The sequence below is a fragment of the Leiobunum rupestre genome, chromosome 2 (assembly GCF_980474605.1).
Source record: "Leiobunum rupestre chromosome 2, qqLeiRupe1.1.hap1, whole genome shotgun sequence".
NCBI lineage: Eukaryota > Metazoa > Arthropoda > Arachnida > Opiliones > Sclerosomatidae > Leiobunum > Leiobunum rupestre.
Window position 1 is genome coordinate 8,178,193 of NC_143385.1, and position 18,584 is coordinate 8,196,776.

At 39.6% G+C, this 18,584-nt stretch overlaps 1 protein-coding gene across 1 annotated transcript; it reads right to left on the bottom strand.

Annotated features, from left to right (window-relative positions):
* Positions 1-489: 489 nt before the first annotated feature.
* Positions 490-12,415, bottom strand: LOC149956010 (techylectin-5B-like). Its single transcript, XM_090166734.1, has 8 exons — positions 12,377-12,415; positions 10,942-11,016; positions 10,864-10,885; positions 8,042-8,194; positions 6,920-7,137; positions 3,478-3,583; positions 2,141-2,305; positions 490-734 (listed from the first exon to the last, which is right to left on the bottom strand). The coding sequence occupies exons 1-8, from the start codon at positions 12,413-12,415 to the stop codon at positions 490-492; spliced, it is 1,023 nt and encodes a 340-aa protein (XP_090022860.1).
* Positions 12,416-18,584: the final 6,169 nt, after the last annotated feature.

The window sequence follows — 18,584 nt, forward strand, 5'->3', positions numbered from 1 at the left end:
TCGTCTCAATTATTTTAATTATAATTAAAATTTTATACCGGGAGGGATACAACCAGGATTACGTTTTTAGTAAATAACTCTGAATTGCGGAGATATCTTTAAGGGTCATCTCGAGAAATTAACACCACTAGGGACAATTCTTCCGAGGAGAGGTATATTTTGGCTTGCCAATTTGTTACACTTTGCCCCGAAAATGCGAACGCGTTCACAGCCCAGACAGACAGACAGACACGGTGATTGTAAAACCCCTCCTAGGGGGCATAGTCCACTCGGAGAGGTAAAAATTATAAATGTGAAATGTCGCTTTGATATCACAAGACAAAACTTAAAAATAAATCTTAGCACGTGTGCTAGAAAATCCGAAGTTCCTCGAGATTCAAGCACGCGCTTGTAGACTTGTAGAAGTAAGATAAATATTGCTTTTACGTTACAAGACAGATCTTTATTCGTTTGAAGTACATTTGAGGTATTTAATTTGCTACTTAAACCTTAGAATATTAAAGGTCTGACTTTCATTTCAACGTTCTTCAACGAGTAATGGAAACCGCGGAATGATTTCCAGTTGACTCCGTCGGCGTAGCTGGAATGGTTTCCTCTCAAATACAGTCCGTTCAAGTTCGTGGCGTGGCACTGGGCGTACCACCAGGCACCCTTGTACTTATTGGGACAATCGTGCAAGCCTGGTCGGTCGAACGTGTAAAAGTGCTGCCCATTTTGAAATGACAATGAGTCACCTGCCAACGACAAACATAACACTTTGAACACCTTATCACGAATACCATTGCCGCCATTTTGGGAAAAGGAATTTTTAAGTTAAAGTCTATCAGAGCGAACCGTTTACGGGCTTATGGCTGCCAGCATTACCCGATATAAAGCGACGTTAACGCCACCAGGGAATTTAAATTATACAATTACATTTCCGATTAAAAACCTAAAAAAATTTAGTTTTAAATACCCCAATGTATTCTACATTTTATTACAAGGCATCTATAATTTAATTAATCAATATTTGCGTACGCAATACAGATGGCGTTGCTATTTGTGAGTTCTTAACAAGTCTGACAAGACTTTCATCAAAGATAATATGGACCGCGTTCCGTAGATTCGAATACACTGCAATGTGCGTAGTCAATAGCGTTTACCCACTTCCGGCGAGAACTCCGAAAAAGTTACCTCCATTGTTAGCATGGTAACCAACTATAGATAGTGCCCTACAGCAATCAATGGAGGCCGATTTTTCGGAGGTCACGTGCAGGAAGTGGGTAATCGCTTCGTTACAAAACCGTCTGAATTCTATTAAACCGGTAGAGTAAGAGGTCCTATATTATCCTTAGTTGAACCTAATTGATTTGGTTTAAGCGTAGTCCGCTCCTAATGGACCAAAAGGCAGTACAACGACTACTAGTAAGAAACATATTTTTAGCACTAAGTTACGATGTGCCATCTACGGACATAATTCAAATTACAAATAATTATGAAGACATAATTAATAACATAATAAGTTTTATTAGATTTCTTCTACGTAATTTAAGGTACCAGTTTAGATGGCGCAAACCAACTGACGAACCAGTCTGGCTAAAAATCGATACTGTGCGTACATCTCCAGAAAAATATCCTCATTTGAGTAACGTTAAATGCAGAAACTAACATTTTATCTATCCTGAAGATTAAGCACTCATATATATCTAATTCAAATTCCAAAATATAAAAATTTTAATGCATATAAGAACGTGCTTATTTTGTATAATAGTGAACTTAGCACGGAGTGTACGAATACTTATTACGATGGGGTCTCAAGGTGGTTTTGTACTTTCGCCACGTAACAAGAGAAGCCGGGTTGGATCTCAGCTTGTGGCGCTGGGTGAAAACTCGGAACAACTCCTTATGAGCTGAGTTTGCAAGTTCCCTCCCCACTGGTTGTCCCTCAAGTTGAGGTTAAAGGTAAAAGTGAGTGTAGGGAGCTGTGGGCTACTTGGCTTACGTGGCATGCATGAAGGGCTTACGCATTGTAACCCAGCTACCTGATTTAAAGGCATTAAAAGTCTCTAGTTGACTTGGGCCGTAAGGTGGTGCTTTAAGTATTAGTCTTATTGATTATTATTGTTTTTGTTATTATTATTAATTATTATTATTTGATTACCTGCATCTCCGTAATAGCCCCCGACTTTCAACCGGTACCTGTTCAGCTCAGACGAAACTCGGAATTGAGTATACGTGGCGTATCGTTTGGTTCCTTCGAAATCTTCCATCTCGACTCTCAAGACTGACGGACTTTCATTTGCCAGAGCAAAAATGGCGTCATTTCCTGAAATTAGTTTTGATTAAAGATCGTGACGTGGGTATTCTTTTTAGTGCATTAAAACCCAAGGTTTTAATATTGGAAATAGTTCACCTAAGCCATACTCAAGTCTTCACTTGGAATTTTTTTATACTTTACTTGCATCTTAATATAAAGGCAGTTGTAGCAGAAGTAATGTCGATTTGTGTTTGCGTTTTAGAAGCTACTGCAATTATCAAGTTTTATGGAAAAGCCTTAAAATTTTACTTGCGTTAATTTCTACTTTGGGAGTTCAGAAGAACTCGCAAATCCGATAAATTTCGCAATTTCGATGTATTCACAATTATCATGATCTAATTAAAGAGTAACCTGCAAATTATTCTTTACCGCCTTAATTTTGTTATTAAACGACGCGCTTACGTTTGAAGTACCCAAATATAAAGTTTCGTTGCTTTGCGTTTTGTATTTAATTAGAAGTAATTAGTAGAACGCAAAAACAATTAGAATTTTAGAGTGGTGGTTGGAGTCATTGACTACACGTTAATTGTTTCTCATTGGCCGTTATCCCCAACATAGGGTTTACGCTTGGATACAAAATGTAGTTGCTACTGATTCCGTGGTCAAATCCGAAAAATCTCCTATAGAACTATGAGATTCTATTACTGAATTTTGTACGTTGGTGCTTACATGGTTTTAAAAACAAGCGCTCACGCTTATCCTTTAGAGCGCACGCTAAATTGGCATCTTGGTAGGATAGTGAAGACTATATAATCTACCAGATGCAGTTGAAAAAATTCAGACAGAACCATAGTCCATGACGTCACAAAGTAGGCGAGATAAAATTATTGTTCAGAATAAAAGCCGCAGAGGGGCGCTGCACGTAAATTTCGTTTTAATATGAAATAAACTTAACGACGGTATTTCATCAAGTGAGTTACATTTTCGGAAAAATCCATCATCAAATGAACGATAAAAATATAAAGTTGTTAAGTTTCTATTCCGAAAATCTATTTTCCACTTACTCTCTAACGACGTAAGTTAAATTGCAATAAAATTAAAAATTAACCAAAATACTATAATATCCTACATTTAGCGCCTTAACTGACTTCACAAAATTCCGTTTTTGCCATTTGAGGAATTTTTGAAATTTGTATACTCATTTTTTAATACTAGGTTAAAAAGAAATTGAAATTACTCACCAATCCAAAATTCCCCATTTAAATCTCCGAAGCCTCGCTTGTAGTCGTCCCAATTGCGGAAAAAGCTTTTCTTGTTGCCCTTAACGTCGGCTCTCCTTTGAATCACCTGGTAAAATGATATACACTGTTTTATGGCACATACTACTACTAGCCTTAGACCGTTGCCTACGTTATTATAAAAGACCGTGCACGGGAAATGTTTTCCATTAATTTCTGGAATTTAGTTCGACAATTCCGGTCACTAGGCTATCTCGTATCTGAACTCCATTGCCTAAGCAACTGCAAGGTTTCAACTTTCAAGAGTGAAGACCATAGAGTAGCCCACTTAGAAAGAGTGGAAGGCTATCAGCGAAACTTGTTGTTTTCGAGGCGTGAAATTAAGATGTTGGCCTATGTACAATATCTGGATAAAAAAAGTCGGCCCAGGCCATAATATTAGTTCCACATCAGTGTATTCGAGTGGGCAAACCCATACACCCTTAGTAGACACAGGTAGGCAAACTAATACAAAAGCGGTTGAGGCTACGTGATTTCTTATCATTTGATATATAAATTGCCATCCTAAGTTAAGGAGTGGATGCCGCCCACCATCAGGAGACCCGGGTTTGAAAACTGATATAAAAGCTGTTGAGCCCATGTGACTTCCTATCGTTAGATATGTAAAATTCCATCTTAAGTTGAAGGATTAAAACTTGAGCGCCACCCACCCTCAGGATACGTGGTTGCGCAAAGCAATACAAAAGCTGTTAAGGCCATGTGATTTCTTATCGTTTGATATATAAAATTTACCATCCTATGTAAAAGAGTGGCCACCGCCCAACCTCAGGATACCCGGGTGGGCAAAACAAATTAACCATTACAAAAGCTGTAGAGGCCATGTGATTTCCTATCGTTAGATAGACGGAAAGTATCAAAGGTGAAATAGGTAAGCAAAACACGCCGAACATAATTCTTTTAAATTATTGAAATTAACTGAGGGGGCGGAAATTAACGGCACAGCGTGCGCGTCAAAGAGTTCTATCGAATGAAACCAACTTGTTTTTTTCGGTCACTCTCCCTTTAAGGAAGTTAGTCGGATGGGGCGGAAATTAACGGCACTGCCTGCGCGTCAAAAAGTTCTATCGAATGAGACCAACTTGTTTTTTCGGTCACTCTCCCTTTAAGGGGGTTGGTCGGAGGGGGTGGAAATTAACGACATTGCCTGCGCGTCAAAAAGTTCTATCGAATGAGACCAACTTGTTTTTTTCGGTCACTCTCTCTTTAAGGGGGTTGGTCGAAGGGGGCGGAAAGTTTGAGGTTCACTTGACCTTAAACGCCGTAGATATACGTAAAATAACGCGGAAAAAGGAACGACAATTGCGACAACTTAACTAGCCAAATCCCCCCGCATCGCTAAAAATGACTAGAAGTCCGAGAATAGTTTGTAGAGAGCGGCGTAACTAGGTTGGTAAAGGCGTCGGATTTTGGAGATTACGCAGCTAGCAGCAATCTGGGTTCAAATTTCGGTGGCAACAATAATATATATTATATTAATAAACTATTTTTCGCAGCTCCATCTACCGTGTCGTTGCTTTCCACGTCAAACAAACAACAACCAACACTTAACGACATTCCGTCCATAGCAATAGTCCCACTTCGATATATATATCTCGATGTGTGTTTTTCATTTTCTAAAAAATGAAAAACAACACCATCGTTCTTCGGACTATATTTGTGTAGGGAGCTGCCGGCACGAAGGGTTTGCCAACCACATCCTACGCATTGTAACATTGCCCCCTTATTTAAAGGCATTAAAAATTTTTGGATGACTTGGGCCTAGCTGATTATTATTATTATTATTTATTTAGAAAATCATTTATTAAGTCTAGATCAGCAGTGCCGGATTAAGGACTAGGCCTACTAGGCACTGGCCTATGGGCCCCCACAAACCGAAGGCCCCCCCCCCCCACTGATGAAATCAATGGATTGTTCTTCGGACATGCGAGTTTAGCGTTTTCATGCTTCCTTACATAGGCCCCCAAGAAAATCTGTTTAGGGCCCCACCTTCAGTAAATCTGGTACTGTAGATCAGATAGCCATCTTTTGTGAATAAGAAGTAAAGAAAGAGGTGGTCGACGAAGGCGTGTACGGGATGTTATTATAACGCTCATACTTAACACTACGACTCGATAATTTTCGTTCTCTATGCTACTTTGGATTTGCTGATGGAAATAATTTCCCCCCATAACGATTTCGGTGACCCCATCTTGTTTGGAGCCCCAACCCCACTACAGCACTGACCACTAAGCTTAGAATAGGTTAGGTTAGGATATAAGTAATAATATCCTTGTCCTTTACTTGAAAAATAGCTTTTATAGACTTTAACCTCGAATAATATTGATCACAATTTAATATTTAAAATTTGGAGTCCATTAAGAATAAATTACGTTTAAAATTTCATTGAAATCGGTTAACTTTTACAAAAATAATAAAGAACTCCGTACCCTAGATTCGAAACCAGAGAGTGTTCGAATTCATAGTTTTGTAACGTAGTGATTACCCATTTCCGGCACGTGACCTTCACAGGTCGTCATCGATTGCTTTAGGGCGCTATCTTTAGTTGGTTCCCGTGGTAACTACGGGGCTCATGTTGTCTGAGTTTTGGAAGGAATTGGGTAAATAAAATTGACTGCGTGAGGCAGTGATTTCAAATCTGGGGTACTAGGTCTATTGTGTGCTTGCTCGTAGAGTCATAGGCATACGTCATAATTAAGACCCGCCTCGAAACGGCTGCCATGGCATAAATTTCACGTCACAGATCACGAGGAAAAACGACGCACGATTCCGCGAAATAATCACGTGAACACCCTGGGCGTCTTGATGTCATGGCCGACCTTTACGCGTTACCATGGCAACGAACACACAGCCACACCCACGAGCAAGCTACTAATGTTATCTTTGCTTTTATAAAGATATTTATACTTAGTGAGACTGATTATGCTGAGATGCACCGAATTTTTCACTAGCAAGATAGGGGGAAGGAAAAACGTCACTGGCGTGTGATTCAATCGCGTTAGAGACGAAGCCATACCTCTACTTGGAATGCTTGTCCTGCCGTATCGCGTATGGTAAGATCACTCTGACAGCTTTGGCCCCGCCTACGAGATAAAAAATCCCCTCTGCGCGCGCTCCCCCCTCACGAAGTTAAGTTAACAAAGTGACGTCCAAAAAACCGTCAACCACACCAAGACGAAAATCTGCCGCGATAAGCATTCCAAGTAGAGGTATGTATTCCTGCTTTAGAAGAAAGCAGTTTTTACGGAACGAGATACCTGGTTGATTTGGAAAGAGCTTACTCTTCGAATATGAGGGTATTGGGTGCAACGCCAAATATCAACTCAACGTAGACAAACATTTGGCCGTTTGAGTCGGTGATAAGGAAGTATTTTTCGTAAAAACTTACAGTCCATCCACCGGAGGTCGAGTTCATATCGCAGAATACGTTTATAGGGTGATTGAGGTATCTTGGCCAAATTTGGTAGATGCCACTTTTAGCAAAAGAGCGGGAGGTCTTGATCTCGTGGCAGTTGGACGGAGAATTACTGCTGTTCGTGGTGCCCACTTCATTCGAAACCAGAAGGCTGCTGACCTTTTCCACTTTTCTCACTGCACAAGAATTTTCTGGAATTCACATAACAAACAATAAGTGGACTTAATAAATATAAAATTCTTATCATCATTGTGCACTTGAAAAGCTAGGAGCAACAAACACAGCACCCCACACAAGGAGAATGCAACACGTCAAAAGTCGTAGATTTTCTTGCGTACAGTTTTCATTGGATAGACGCCTTAGCGCCTGCTGCCGTCGGAAAGGGAAAATTCAGATATGGTCTTCCCCCCTTTCCGTAAAACGTTCAGCGTAAAGGTTCGTCCAATGAATTTTGTACATAACACTGCATTAGCGTGTTTAAAGCCTAGCTGCGTTCTCCTTGTGCTTTTGTTGCTTCTAGTTGAAAAGGTTGTGCCATTGAAACAAAATATCAAGATCGCGAAGCACAGACTCAATTATAAATTTTCAAATCCAGAAACGCGCGAGGAAGTTGATGACGTGTTTTTCGTCATGCAGTTGGAAGCGACTTAATTCACATCATATCCCGTTACCATAATTTCATTTAAGAAAATACCTTTAGGACATTCTTTGGGTTAGTTATGCTACATATGATATAACCAATGGCCTTATAAATGGCTACTATTCTGGATCATAGATGAGAAATAAACAAAGTTTAACCACTTATCTTTTTTCAAATTCAGATAATCTATTGAACCTTCGGGGACCAGCCTGGGACATTAGTTTTGCAAGTTTTCAAATTACAATTTAATCTTTATGGTACATAATTAAATCTGTTAATTTTTAATATTTAAGTCATCACTTTGTAATTTCTATAACTATTAATTTTCTGTACCTTTTGGACTTTAAACTGAGTTGGGTATAAATGCAGGTTTTTAGAAATGCGAAGCAAATCAACATAAATTATGTGTAATCATTAATATAGCCAGACTATCTTTGATATAACTTTTCGCTTACTTTGAAGAGCAGTAAGATGAGACTTTGAAGAATGGATGAATTTCCGCAACAAACGTACGATGTCCTCTGCTGAATCGATGCTTGATTTGGCTGACGACAACGATTCACATTCATTTCCATTCGACACTTGGTTTTCGGTGTCAGAAATCATCTCTTTAAAGATGTTTGTTAGAATATCATTATTTGATTTGACGACATTTCCACAATAGATTAAACCCACAACTAATATCGGAACAAAGTTTCGACTAAACATTTTAAATGCTTTCCGCAAATTGCTATTATCTGAACTGCTCAGATGCGCTTCCCTTTTTATACATTTTGAGATTCATCGCGTTTCAGCTGAATAAACAGATTTAATGTAATACGGGCAAGAATTCGTGAACTTTAGAGGAATAGGAAGAGGACGATCAAGCTCCGTGTCATCAACGTTACTGTGATTGAACAGGTAAACCTAATTTCGTTTTAAAAGATGTTTTTTGTTTGCCGTATGATCGAGGATTATATTTGCTCACACATTCGTACAAGTTTGCGATATCACCTATCTTTAGATGGAAGATATGGGAGGTACTCTTTCACTAATGTCATTTGTACCATTTTAGATAAACAACAATCGCCTACACGTAATATAAGGGAACTGTGATTCTCATAGAAATTGATGTGGTTTAAAGTTTAAATTTTCGCTCGCGACGGTGGACAGCCAATGATTTTGAACATCTTACATTCGACGTGGTTTCTGCACCACCCGTTTCTCCAGACGCATTGGCAGCACGGTGCTAATGTTTCCTTAGATATAAGCTCCTAGGTGTTACCAGTATAATTATAATACACCAAAGACTATGCAAAGATAACGCTTTCGACCACCAGGAGCGTTAGTGTAATATTCTGAATAAATCACAATTTTATTGAAAAGCACTACAAACACTATATACTTAAGCTACTGAAGACAAGCTGCTAGTTGATTTCTATTTGTAGGCAGAACAGTGGCGCCGATAGGATAGGTCGGGGCGTTTACACCAGGGCATCCCAGCATCCAAAAAATTTAATAATTCCCTTAGGGTTATAAGGTGAGTTCCCAGGAAACCAAGAACATTTAATATCGATATTTTTTAAAACAGACCGTGAATTTATCTATTAACAACAGATAAGTGACCAGATAGTATGTAGGTATCATCCTTTACGCTTCATAATTCTCGGAAGAAAAACCACGCCTCTTCGACTTTCCTAGCGTAATAATTCATACTTAGGCAACGTCTTGAAACCGGGCGAGGTACTTACCGTACTCCGGATGCGAAAATGTCGATTAAAATTTGTGAACTGTGACTGATGGACGGATAATATCTGTTGGGAAATTAGGCGGATTTGCATCTCTTTCGTATACAGCTCATTCGCCAAATACCCGCGGACGTAATCGATTTTCAGATAATACGGGACCCATGAGTAAATGAAATTTTAAATGTTAGGTCTGGGACATTTCGAAAGCGGGTCTTTCGAAAGATTGCCTGAGGGGGGATACGCAGGGCCGAATCTAGGATCTGTAGACCCCTAGGCTCACCTGTGGTGCGGGCCCTTCTGGGGGAATCCTGAAATCGTATTTTAAAGAAATTTTGATGACTAAAAAAATGATAAGACTATTAAAGTGTTGGTTGCAAGAAATTTTAGCTATGGCTAATTAATGATTCATTAGAAAGAGCAAACATTTTATAGCAAGTACAGAAAATTTCATCAAAATCGGTTACAGGGAATATAACCTCTGTTATTTCTGTCGCTCTCCGAGGGTTCCAATATTTTCCGCTGCCTCCCACGGCTTTTCACAACTGCGGCGCTGATAATCGCTGATTGTGAAGGGAATAAAGGAAATTGATGGGGTTTTCCATAAAGAACAAGTTGGAGATTCTATTCCATTTAAGTGGTCTTTGAATTATTATAAAAAGAAGTTGAAATGGTGGAAATCGAGTTTTTCGTCGAATTTCCAGACTGTCTCGGCACCCATGACGTCAGAAAATGCGAAGCGAATCATTGTCTAATTGTCTGTAATACATTTCTTTACATCTGGGATTAAAAGCAGGTTGATTTAATACCCAGGAAAAAGTCCTACGCAGTAGTAATTGAAATAGGCATACACATGCGTATACGTAGTAGAAAAACGATATGAAACCGAAGGCTCCTCGTAAATTTTTTGTTAAACGTCGGGTCGCGCGCGTCGCTTAACGCGCGCGTAAAAAAAATTATTTCGATAATAAGCCTAAAATTATGATTAAAATCCTCTGGTTTGAAAACTTCTACAAGTAAACAGAATCCCTCCACTTCAGTTCCTTCTATTTTAGGAATAAAACTACAGCTTTGATTTGCCGCAAATTGCTCGTGCTACGGAGGAGAGAAATTCGCCGTAAATTTCAGGATTTTGGGGAGCGAAAAAGATCAGTTTCGGACTCAAAGTTAATACACTTAGGCTTGGAAATTTGTTTCGACAGTGACATTTTTGGAAAGAGAACGTCCTGGGCTTCAAAACAAGACCGCATTCATTCGTTTTTATTACTATCGATTTTTCGTGCAACCAACACTTTAAAGCTATTTATGAAATTTTTTACATTTTCCTTTTGTGGTGCGGGCCCCTTTGTGGTGCGGGCCCCTAGGCTGCAGCCTAGATAGCCTGTGCGTAAAAACGGCCCTGGGGATACGATGGCAGGCTCTCTCTCTATGTGGGTTAAGAATATATTCGATGAATCTCCAAAAAAAGAGATGCTATAGTTGCGGACACATTTTCTCTGCTAACATCTATACATTCTTGGCACCGATAATTAACTGCAAATCTCAATTCTTACTTTTGGTCTGATTAAAGCATTCCTGAAAAGAAGAAATCGTTAAAATGAGTGTTGTGAATATAGATTAACAAAAATTACCGTAACCATCGGTAGCCAATCGGAAGCTGAAGATTTTAAATCCGGGGCTTTACCAAAGGCGCAATTTCTTAGATCCTTTAGAGAAAAAAAATATATATTATTAAAATCGGTGATGCCCAAATCTTTACCTAAGAGCAAAGCAAAGGTCAAGAATCCAATTTGAGCAAAATAGGTTTTGGTTTTAAATCTACAATAATTAAAATATTAAAATGAAAGTATTTGATCAGATGAAATATGTTCGCCTTATCCGAATCTGCTTTTTAATTTCCATCTTTGAAAAATGCTCTATGTTGTTAAAACAAAATGTTTTCTTATAAGTAAATAATAAAACCGATATTTGCTAAATAGGAGCAACAAACCCAGCAGCCCCACAGAAGGAGAACGCAGCTAGCCTTTAAAGTTCAAACACGATAATGCAGTATTGTGTACATTTTTCACTGTAGGAACCTTTACGCTGAACGTTTTACGGAAAGGGGGAAGACAATTTCCGAATTTTTCCCTTCCGACGGCAGCACGCGCTAAAGCGTCTATTTAATGAAAACTGTACGCAAGAAAATCTACGACTTTTGACGTGTTGCATTCTCCTTGTGTGGGGTGCTGTGTTTGTTGCTCCTAGCTTTTCAAGTGCACAATGATGATAAGAATTTTATATTTATTAAGTCCACTTATTGTTTGTTATGTGAATTCCAGAAAGTTCTTGTGCAGTGAGAAAAGTGGAAAAGGTCAGCAGCCTTCTGGTTTCGAATGAAGTGGGCACCACGAACAGCAGTAATTCTCCGTCCAACTGCCACGAGATCAAGACCTCCCGCTCTTTTGCTAAAAGTGGCATCTACCAAATTTGGCCAAAATACCTCAATCACCCTATTAACGTATTCCGCGATATGAACTCGACCTCCGGTGGATGGACTGTAAGTTTTTACGAAAAATACTTCCTTATCACCGACTCAAACGGCCAAATGTTTGTCTACGTTGAGTTGATATTTGGCGTTGCACCCAATACCCTCATATTCGAAGAGTAAGCTCTTTCCAAATCAACCAGGTATCTCGTTCCGTAAAAACTGCTTTCTTCTAACGCAGGAATCCATACCTCTACTTGGAATGCTTATCGCGGCAGATTTTCGTCTTGGTGTGGTTGACGGTTTTTTGTACGTCAATATGTAAACTTAACAAACAACTACGTGAGGGGGGATCGCTCGCAGAGGGGATTTTTTATCTCGTAGGCGGGGCCAAAGCTGTCAGAGGGATCTTACCATACGCGATACGGCAGGATAAGCATTCCAAGTAGAGCTATGGATTCCTGTCTGACGGGATTGAAGCACACGCCGGTGAAGTTTTTCCTACCCCTTATCTTGCTGGTGAAAAATTCGGTTCATCTCAACATAGTCAGTCTCACTAAGTATAAATATTTTGGTAAAAACAAAGATAACATTCGTACCTTGCTCGTGGGTGTGGCTTGTGTTCGTTGCCATGACATTAAGAATCGTGCGTCGTTTTGCCTCGTGATCTGTGACATGAAATTTATGTCATGGCGGTCGTTTCGAGGCGGGTCTTAATTATGACGTATGCTTACGACGCTACGAGCAAGCACACAATAGACCTAGTACCCCAGATTCGAAATCATTGCCTCACGCAGTCAATAGTATTTACCCAATTCCTTCCAAAACTCAGAAAACATGAGCCCCGTAGTTACCATGGGAACCAACTAAAGATAGCGTCCTAAGGCAACCGATGACGCCCTGTACGAATTTCATTGGATGAGCGTCACGAGCCTTTACGCTGAACGTTTTACGGGCGGGGGGGAAGACAATTTACGAATTTTCCCCTCTCGACGGCAGCAGGCGCTAAAGCGTCTAGCCAATGAAATGTACACAAGAAAATGCACGAATTTAGCAGGTTGCGTTCTCTTTGTGTGGGATGATTTGTTTGTTGCTCCTAGGTGCTACAGATCTTAGAACAAAATTATATGGTCTTATTAGTAAATAATATAAACATTTAGAGAAAGGTCATTTATCTATTTTAGGCTAAAGAGATATTTAAAAAAACATAACCTTAAGTTCTGATCTGATATCGCTGATTAAAAACGGAATGAAAATAAATATAATTTGATGTGAATGTTGTTTATTTTTTTAAATTAGTAAATTCCCGACAATAATAATTTAAAGGTCATATTGAAGGTCTATGAAATAATTTGGCATCCGATTTCGTTCTATTTTAATTCAAGAAATTGTACAGCTATCTTAACAAACCTTTTTCACTGAACGTTAATACAATATAATAATAATCAGCTAGGCTAATACCCAAGGTACCACCTTAGGCCCAAGTCATCAAGCGACTTTAAAAGCCATTTAAATCAGGTGGCCGGTTACAATGCGTGGGAGCGTGGTGGTAAGCCCTCATGCCACGCTAGCCAACAGCTCCCTACACTCAATATTACCGTTAACCTCTACAAGTTTTTATGGAATGGGAAAACCGAAGAGCTCGAGTGAAAACCGCTTAAAACCAGTGGGGAGAGAACCTGAGATCCACTATATTTTTAAATAATTTCATTAATACTACAATTTTATTTGCACTATTCTTATCACAACTGTGCAAGCTGGCTCCGTTGCACCTAGTACTTTCAACGAACCTTGTTTCCAACGGTTCAGGCATGCTTGTCGTAATTTTCAGATTATCAGCTAATCAGATCAGGGTTTCAAATTATATCTGATTCATTCTCCCAAACAACTGATCTGAATTGATCTGCGTTAATTATTCTCCCCAGATTCAATTAGCTGAAACGTTATACAGTTTAACTTTAGCTCCAAATGTTGTAACAGCTACCTTTAGGTACCCGAAAAAATTGGTCGATATTGGTACGCAGTGGAAGCTCGAATGTGGCACTGAGAACCTTAAGGGTAGACTTAACACGCGGCGACCATTAACCCCAATTTCCATGGGTCGTGCCACTAAGGAATCTCAAGCAAAAATTGCCATTAATTGGGCAATAATTGTTAACAAATGTACACGAAATTTAAAGCATTTCATAACTTAAATGCTGCAATATGGCGTCGACATCAGCTGTCGTCAGCAACAGCGACGTAACTAATTGCAGTTAAAGAACCAAAACCGCTTCCCGTTTCATCTTTGGAAATTTCTGCTCAGAAACCAAACCGATGTTTGAATTTTCAACACACGAAATTAAATAAGTGTGTTTAAAACATTTACACTTAACGTTTAGGTTTAAATTTAACGTGGTGACGTGTGGAGTTTTAAACAGAGCTGATAACAACGCGTTCAACCATACCGACACGGAACCTCAGTTTAACGCCGACCAAAAGTTCGATTCCAATAAAAGTGTGTTTCTATTAGAGGAGATCAATGTACTAAAAATATTTCACTTCCACTTGGGGTACCATTATTTCAATTCGATTCAAGCGTCTGATTTTTCCCATGGATATTTATCAGCCCCCCCCCCCCGCAAGTGAATGTACCCAAGTTGGCAGCTCTGGCTGAACGTGTCCACAATAATTTACCTTAACGTTGCTAATTTTGTGAGTACTGAAGTAGTCAAAGATATGCCATTTGCTTAATACATTAGATACTAATGGATTGGTTTCTCGATGAGTTGGAAATTTCTGCTCAGAAACCAAACCGATGTTTGAATTTTCAACACACGAAATTAAATAAGTGTGTTTAAAACATTTACACTTAACGTTTAGGTTTAAATTTAACGTGGTGACGTGTGGAGTTTTAAACAGAGCTGATAACAACGCGTTCAACCATACCGACACGGAACCTCAGTTTAACGCCGACCAAAAGTTCGATTCCAATAAAAGTGTGTTTCTATTAGAGGAGATCAATGTACTAAAAATATTTCACTTCCACTTGGGGTACCATTATTTCAATTCGATTCAAGCGTCTGATTTTTCCCATGGATATTTATCAGCCCCCCCCCCCCGCAAGTGAATGTACCCAAGTTGGCAGCTCTGGCTGAACGTGTCCACAATAATTTACCTTAACGTTGCTAATTTTGTGAGTACTGAAGTAGTCAAAGATATGCCATTTGCTTAATACATTAGATACTAATGGATTGGTTTCTCGATGAGTTTGCCAGTGTGCTACACATAAGCTCAGTGGCAGACTGGCAGGTGGGCCCCACGGACCGTTCATGAAGTGGGCCCCTCAAACATGAATACATGATAGTTGTTAAAGCTGGGGCCCTTTGTCTTCTGGCAGCCCAAAAAACTAGACCCACCCGCCACTGCATGATGAGCTGTGTCAACTTGATTATTCTGGAGCTCATCGAAGTAGTCAGATTGAGAAGACTTGATTTTGTAAAATATGTTTAACATTTTCCGATCTAATTGGAACTCATTTTCCAAACAATTTGTACGAGCATTTTATCAGGGCTAGCAACCTTTCAACTAAATGTTTTAAACGACTATTTTAAAAAAGTTCAGTTTAAAAATACTTTTACCGTTTTAGTGTTTTTCACTTTCGTAATTTTGTAAACCTAATTTTAATATGCAAGGAAAATGCAAATCATTATACTGAATTTCGCTGAATACCGCCAGTGCCGTAACTAGCCTTTTATGCAACCGGTGCGAGCTTCTACAACTGCGCCCTTGAAAATAAATTGTTTAAGAGGGGGTTTACATACGTAGCGTCGAACCATTCGAAGTCGCACCGTTACTAAATCCTTTGGCTCGACGCGTTTTCGAAACGTGTTTCCAAGGTCGAACTTTGACCGACGGGAAATCGGGACAATCATTTTTTAGGGTTTTTTTGGTATTTTTAGAAGGACTTTCCAGAGTGGAAATGGACGCGAATCAAATTGGTCAAAGCTTATTTCAGTTGTTTAATAATTTTTGGTTTGTGACATATATACTACGAAACTGTTTGAAAAAAATTATTTTACACTCGCGTCTGGTGTTAATAGAAATACTTCAAAATCAATTGCAAGCTAGACGTCGTATCTTTTACAACAAGTTAATCGTTGAAAATTGTAAAATCGCAATAATGTTGCGCATACCAACCCAGTGACAGAAATGATAACTCGCGAATTAAAAGTACCGAACAGTAATTTATTGATCGTTCATGTCTACTTCGAATATTAAACAATAATGCCCCTAAATTGAAAGGCCATGATATTTATACAGAAAATCAGAATATAAAAAATAAAGTTTAGATAACAATCATCTTACTCTACGATTAAAAAACACATTGCAAATAATAAAAACGTGTAGTTGCGAACATTCCGGTGTTCTTAAAATCTCATTTTAATTATTCAGATTACATTATTCCATTTGTAGTGAGCATAATTTATTGATGGGTCGCTGCAGCACACGGTCAGTTGTCTTGATGGTGACCCCTCATACACAACCGTCTGCGCCAGGATGTATCACCGGTATTCTGCCCAGCTTCCATTAGGTCGGAGGAAGATCTTTGTTCTTAAGTAGGACGACATCGTTGACATATAAGCTTCGTTTGACTTAAAGCCATTTAGGGCGTTGTTGTAATCGGGTGAGGTATTCATTGTTCCATCTACGCCAAAAGTGCTGAAGGAGTTGTTGTCCCAACTGCCATCGTGTGATATGGTTTGTTTAGGTAGTCGTTAGGTCCGGTTCTGGAATTGCAGTCAAGGCGTCACCAAACAGGAAATGTCCGAGTGTTAAAGCCACAAGGCTGTCGGGATCAGTTGATAATGCTACAATTCAGGCACGCTTCGACTTGGCATAGTAAGGTATTCATCTCTTCGAACGTCAAAGCAGTCAGTCCCACGATTCGCCTTAGTTGAGACCTCCAAAGGTTGGCGCGCTGGGTGGATTAAAATGCCAGCGAATACCTTCATTCGATGTCGACCGTGATATTGCACCGCGACTACTCCGTGTTGTCGTGAACTTTAGAAAAACCTTAAGTTATCGATTTGCACCGTGGAAATTGGACCCACAGTCGCTATAATTGTCGGAGCTCTACCCTCTTCAACCAGTGAATCGTCTCAAGGCAGCTAGGAAGGCATCTGCAGTCATGTCGCTGACAATTTCAAAGTGAATAGCTCGGGTTACAAAACAAACGAAGAGTGCTACGTACGCCTTGAAAGTCCTCTGTCCACGAATTTTCATGACCTTGAGGGGTAATGGTCCGGCGTAGTCCACACCGCATCGTAAGAACGCTCTAGCTGGGTTGACGCGTGCTGCTGGTAAATCTGCCATTTTTTGCTGGAGGGTGGTCGCTTTCTGTCGGACTCATGGCACGCAACTTCGAATATGAAATCTGACCGCATCTCGAATGCCGAATACCCAGAAGCGTCGCTGAATGACTGATATAAGCAGCTGCGATTCGGCATGTAAATGGCTGAAGTGTTCATGGACAAGTATCAGATGTGTTAATTTGTTTCTCCGTGCTAAGATCATCGGATGGAGTCGATCGGTATTCATTTTTACTCTTCGAATCCGATCTCCGCTTTGCCTTGGTATAGTTTTACTGCGGTGTCCGTGAGTGGTTAAGTTGCGTGACTGGTTACTATTCCTTCAAGTCTTGTTAACTGTCCCTTGATACCACATCGTTTGTTGATCAGATTATCCATACTTCATTGAATTAGAGGACTATCACGAACCGAACTGTCCCACACGCCAGGATTAGAAGACCAGATCCCTCAGTTTAAGATGTAGCGGCTCACTGGTGTAACGACGATCCGGCTCGACGGACCAATAGCTAGAAACTGATAATAACAAATATGAAACTTACTGTAAATATCTTAAGGTTCGCTTTCGAGTCCATCTTCTTGCGCTTTGGCTAACGTTCTTGAGCCTAAAATTTCGTTCATTTCTTCGAAATACTTGAAGCCTCAACAAGACGCGTCTCCTGATCCCGATTTCGATTGCTTAGATTTTTCTTTAGTAAATTCCGTTTTAAATTTTTCCATTTATTTCTTATTTGTTGCCAATTATACTTATTTTTAAACCCTAATTTTTTCAACTCTTTTTCGATATTTTTAAAAACGTCTGCATTATTCTGCCTTTTCCCTTCTAAAATACTTAACAGCTTATTTCATGAATATTATTAATCAAAGCTTTAATTTCCGAATCGGTAAATCTTTTGCGGAGGATTTTTTAGGGAAAAACCTCTACGAAAGGGTTCTACAGCGTTTTTATGGCGATTTCGGGTCGCTCCAATTGAAAAAGTCTACCTCATGCTGTCGCACCATTCTACCAAAAATGGAGCGATACGTTCTGTCTAATTTTTGCGTTTACATAACGAACCAAAAAAAGATCGCTCTATTTGTCGAGTAAAGTGCGACCATGTTAACGCGGTCTGAGTATAGGTCCTGGTCTGGTCGTTTCGGCGCCCCTCCAGGGTCTGCGCCCTGTGCCTGGGCACCGCTGGCACCGCCCTAGTTACGGCACTGAATACCGCTAGTTGGAGTAATTGGAAAATTCCATGGCAGCTAGGCACAAGCTTTTTTAAGCAGGGCTTTTGATAGAAAGTCAACAAGCGTACATTTTTGAAAACCAACAGGGAACAACGAAGTCACGGCTACAGTGATCCTTCTTGTGTTATATTGTGCAGCCATGGATAACTCGATCATTAGGTAGTGTTAGAAATAGTATATTAATCTGTTAATTTGTTTATTAGTACTTACCATGACCTTTGAGTTTATTGAC

Coding starts and splice junctions, on each gene's coding strand:
- LOC149956010 (XM_090166734.1), bottom strand. CDS start 12,415: ATGTCATGGCAACGAACACAAGCCACACCCACGAGCAAG. Junction 3,584..6,919: donor CGACCTCCGGTGGATGGACT/GTAAGTTTTTAC, acceptor TCATTTTACCAG/GTGATTCAAAGGAGAGCCGA. Junction 735..2,140: donor GGGCTATTACGGAGATGCAG/GTAATCAAATAA, acceptor TGTCGTTGGCAG/GTGACTCATTGTCATTTCAA.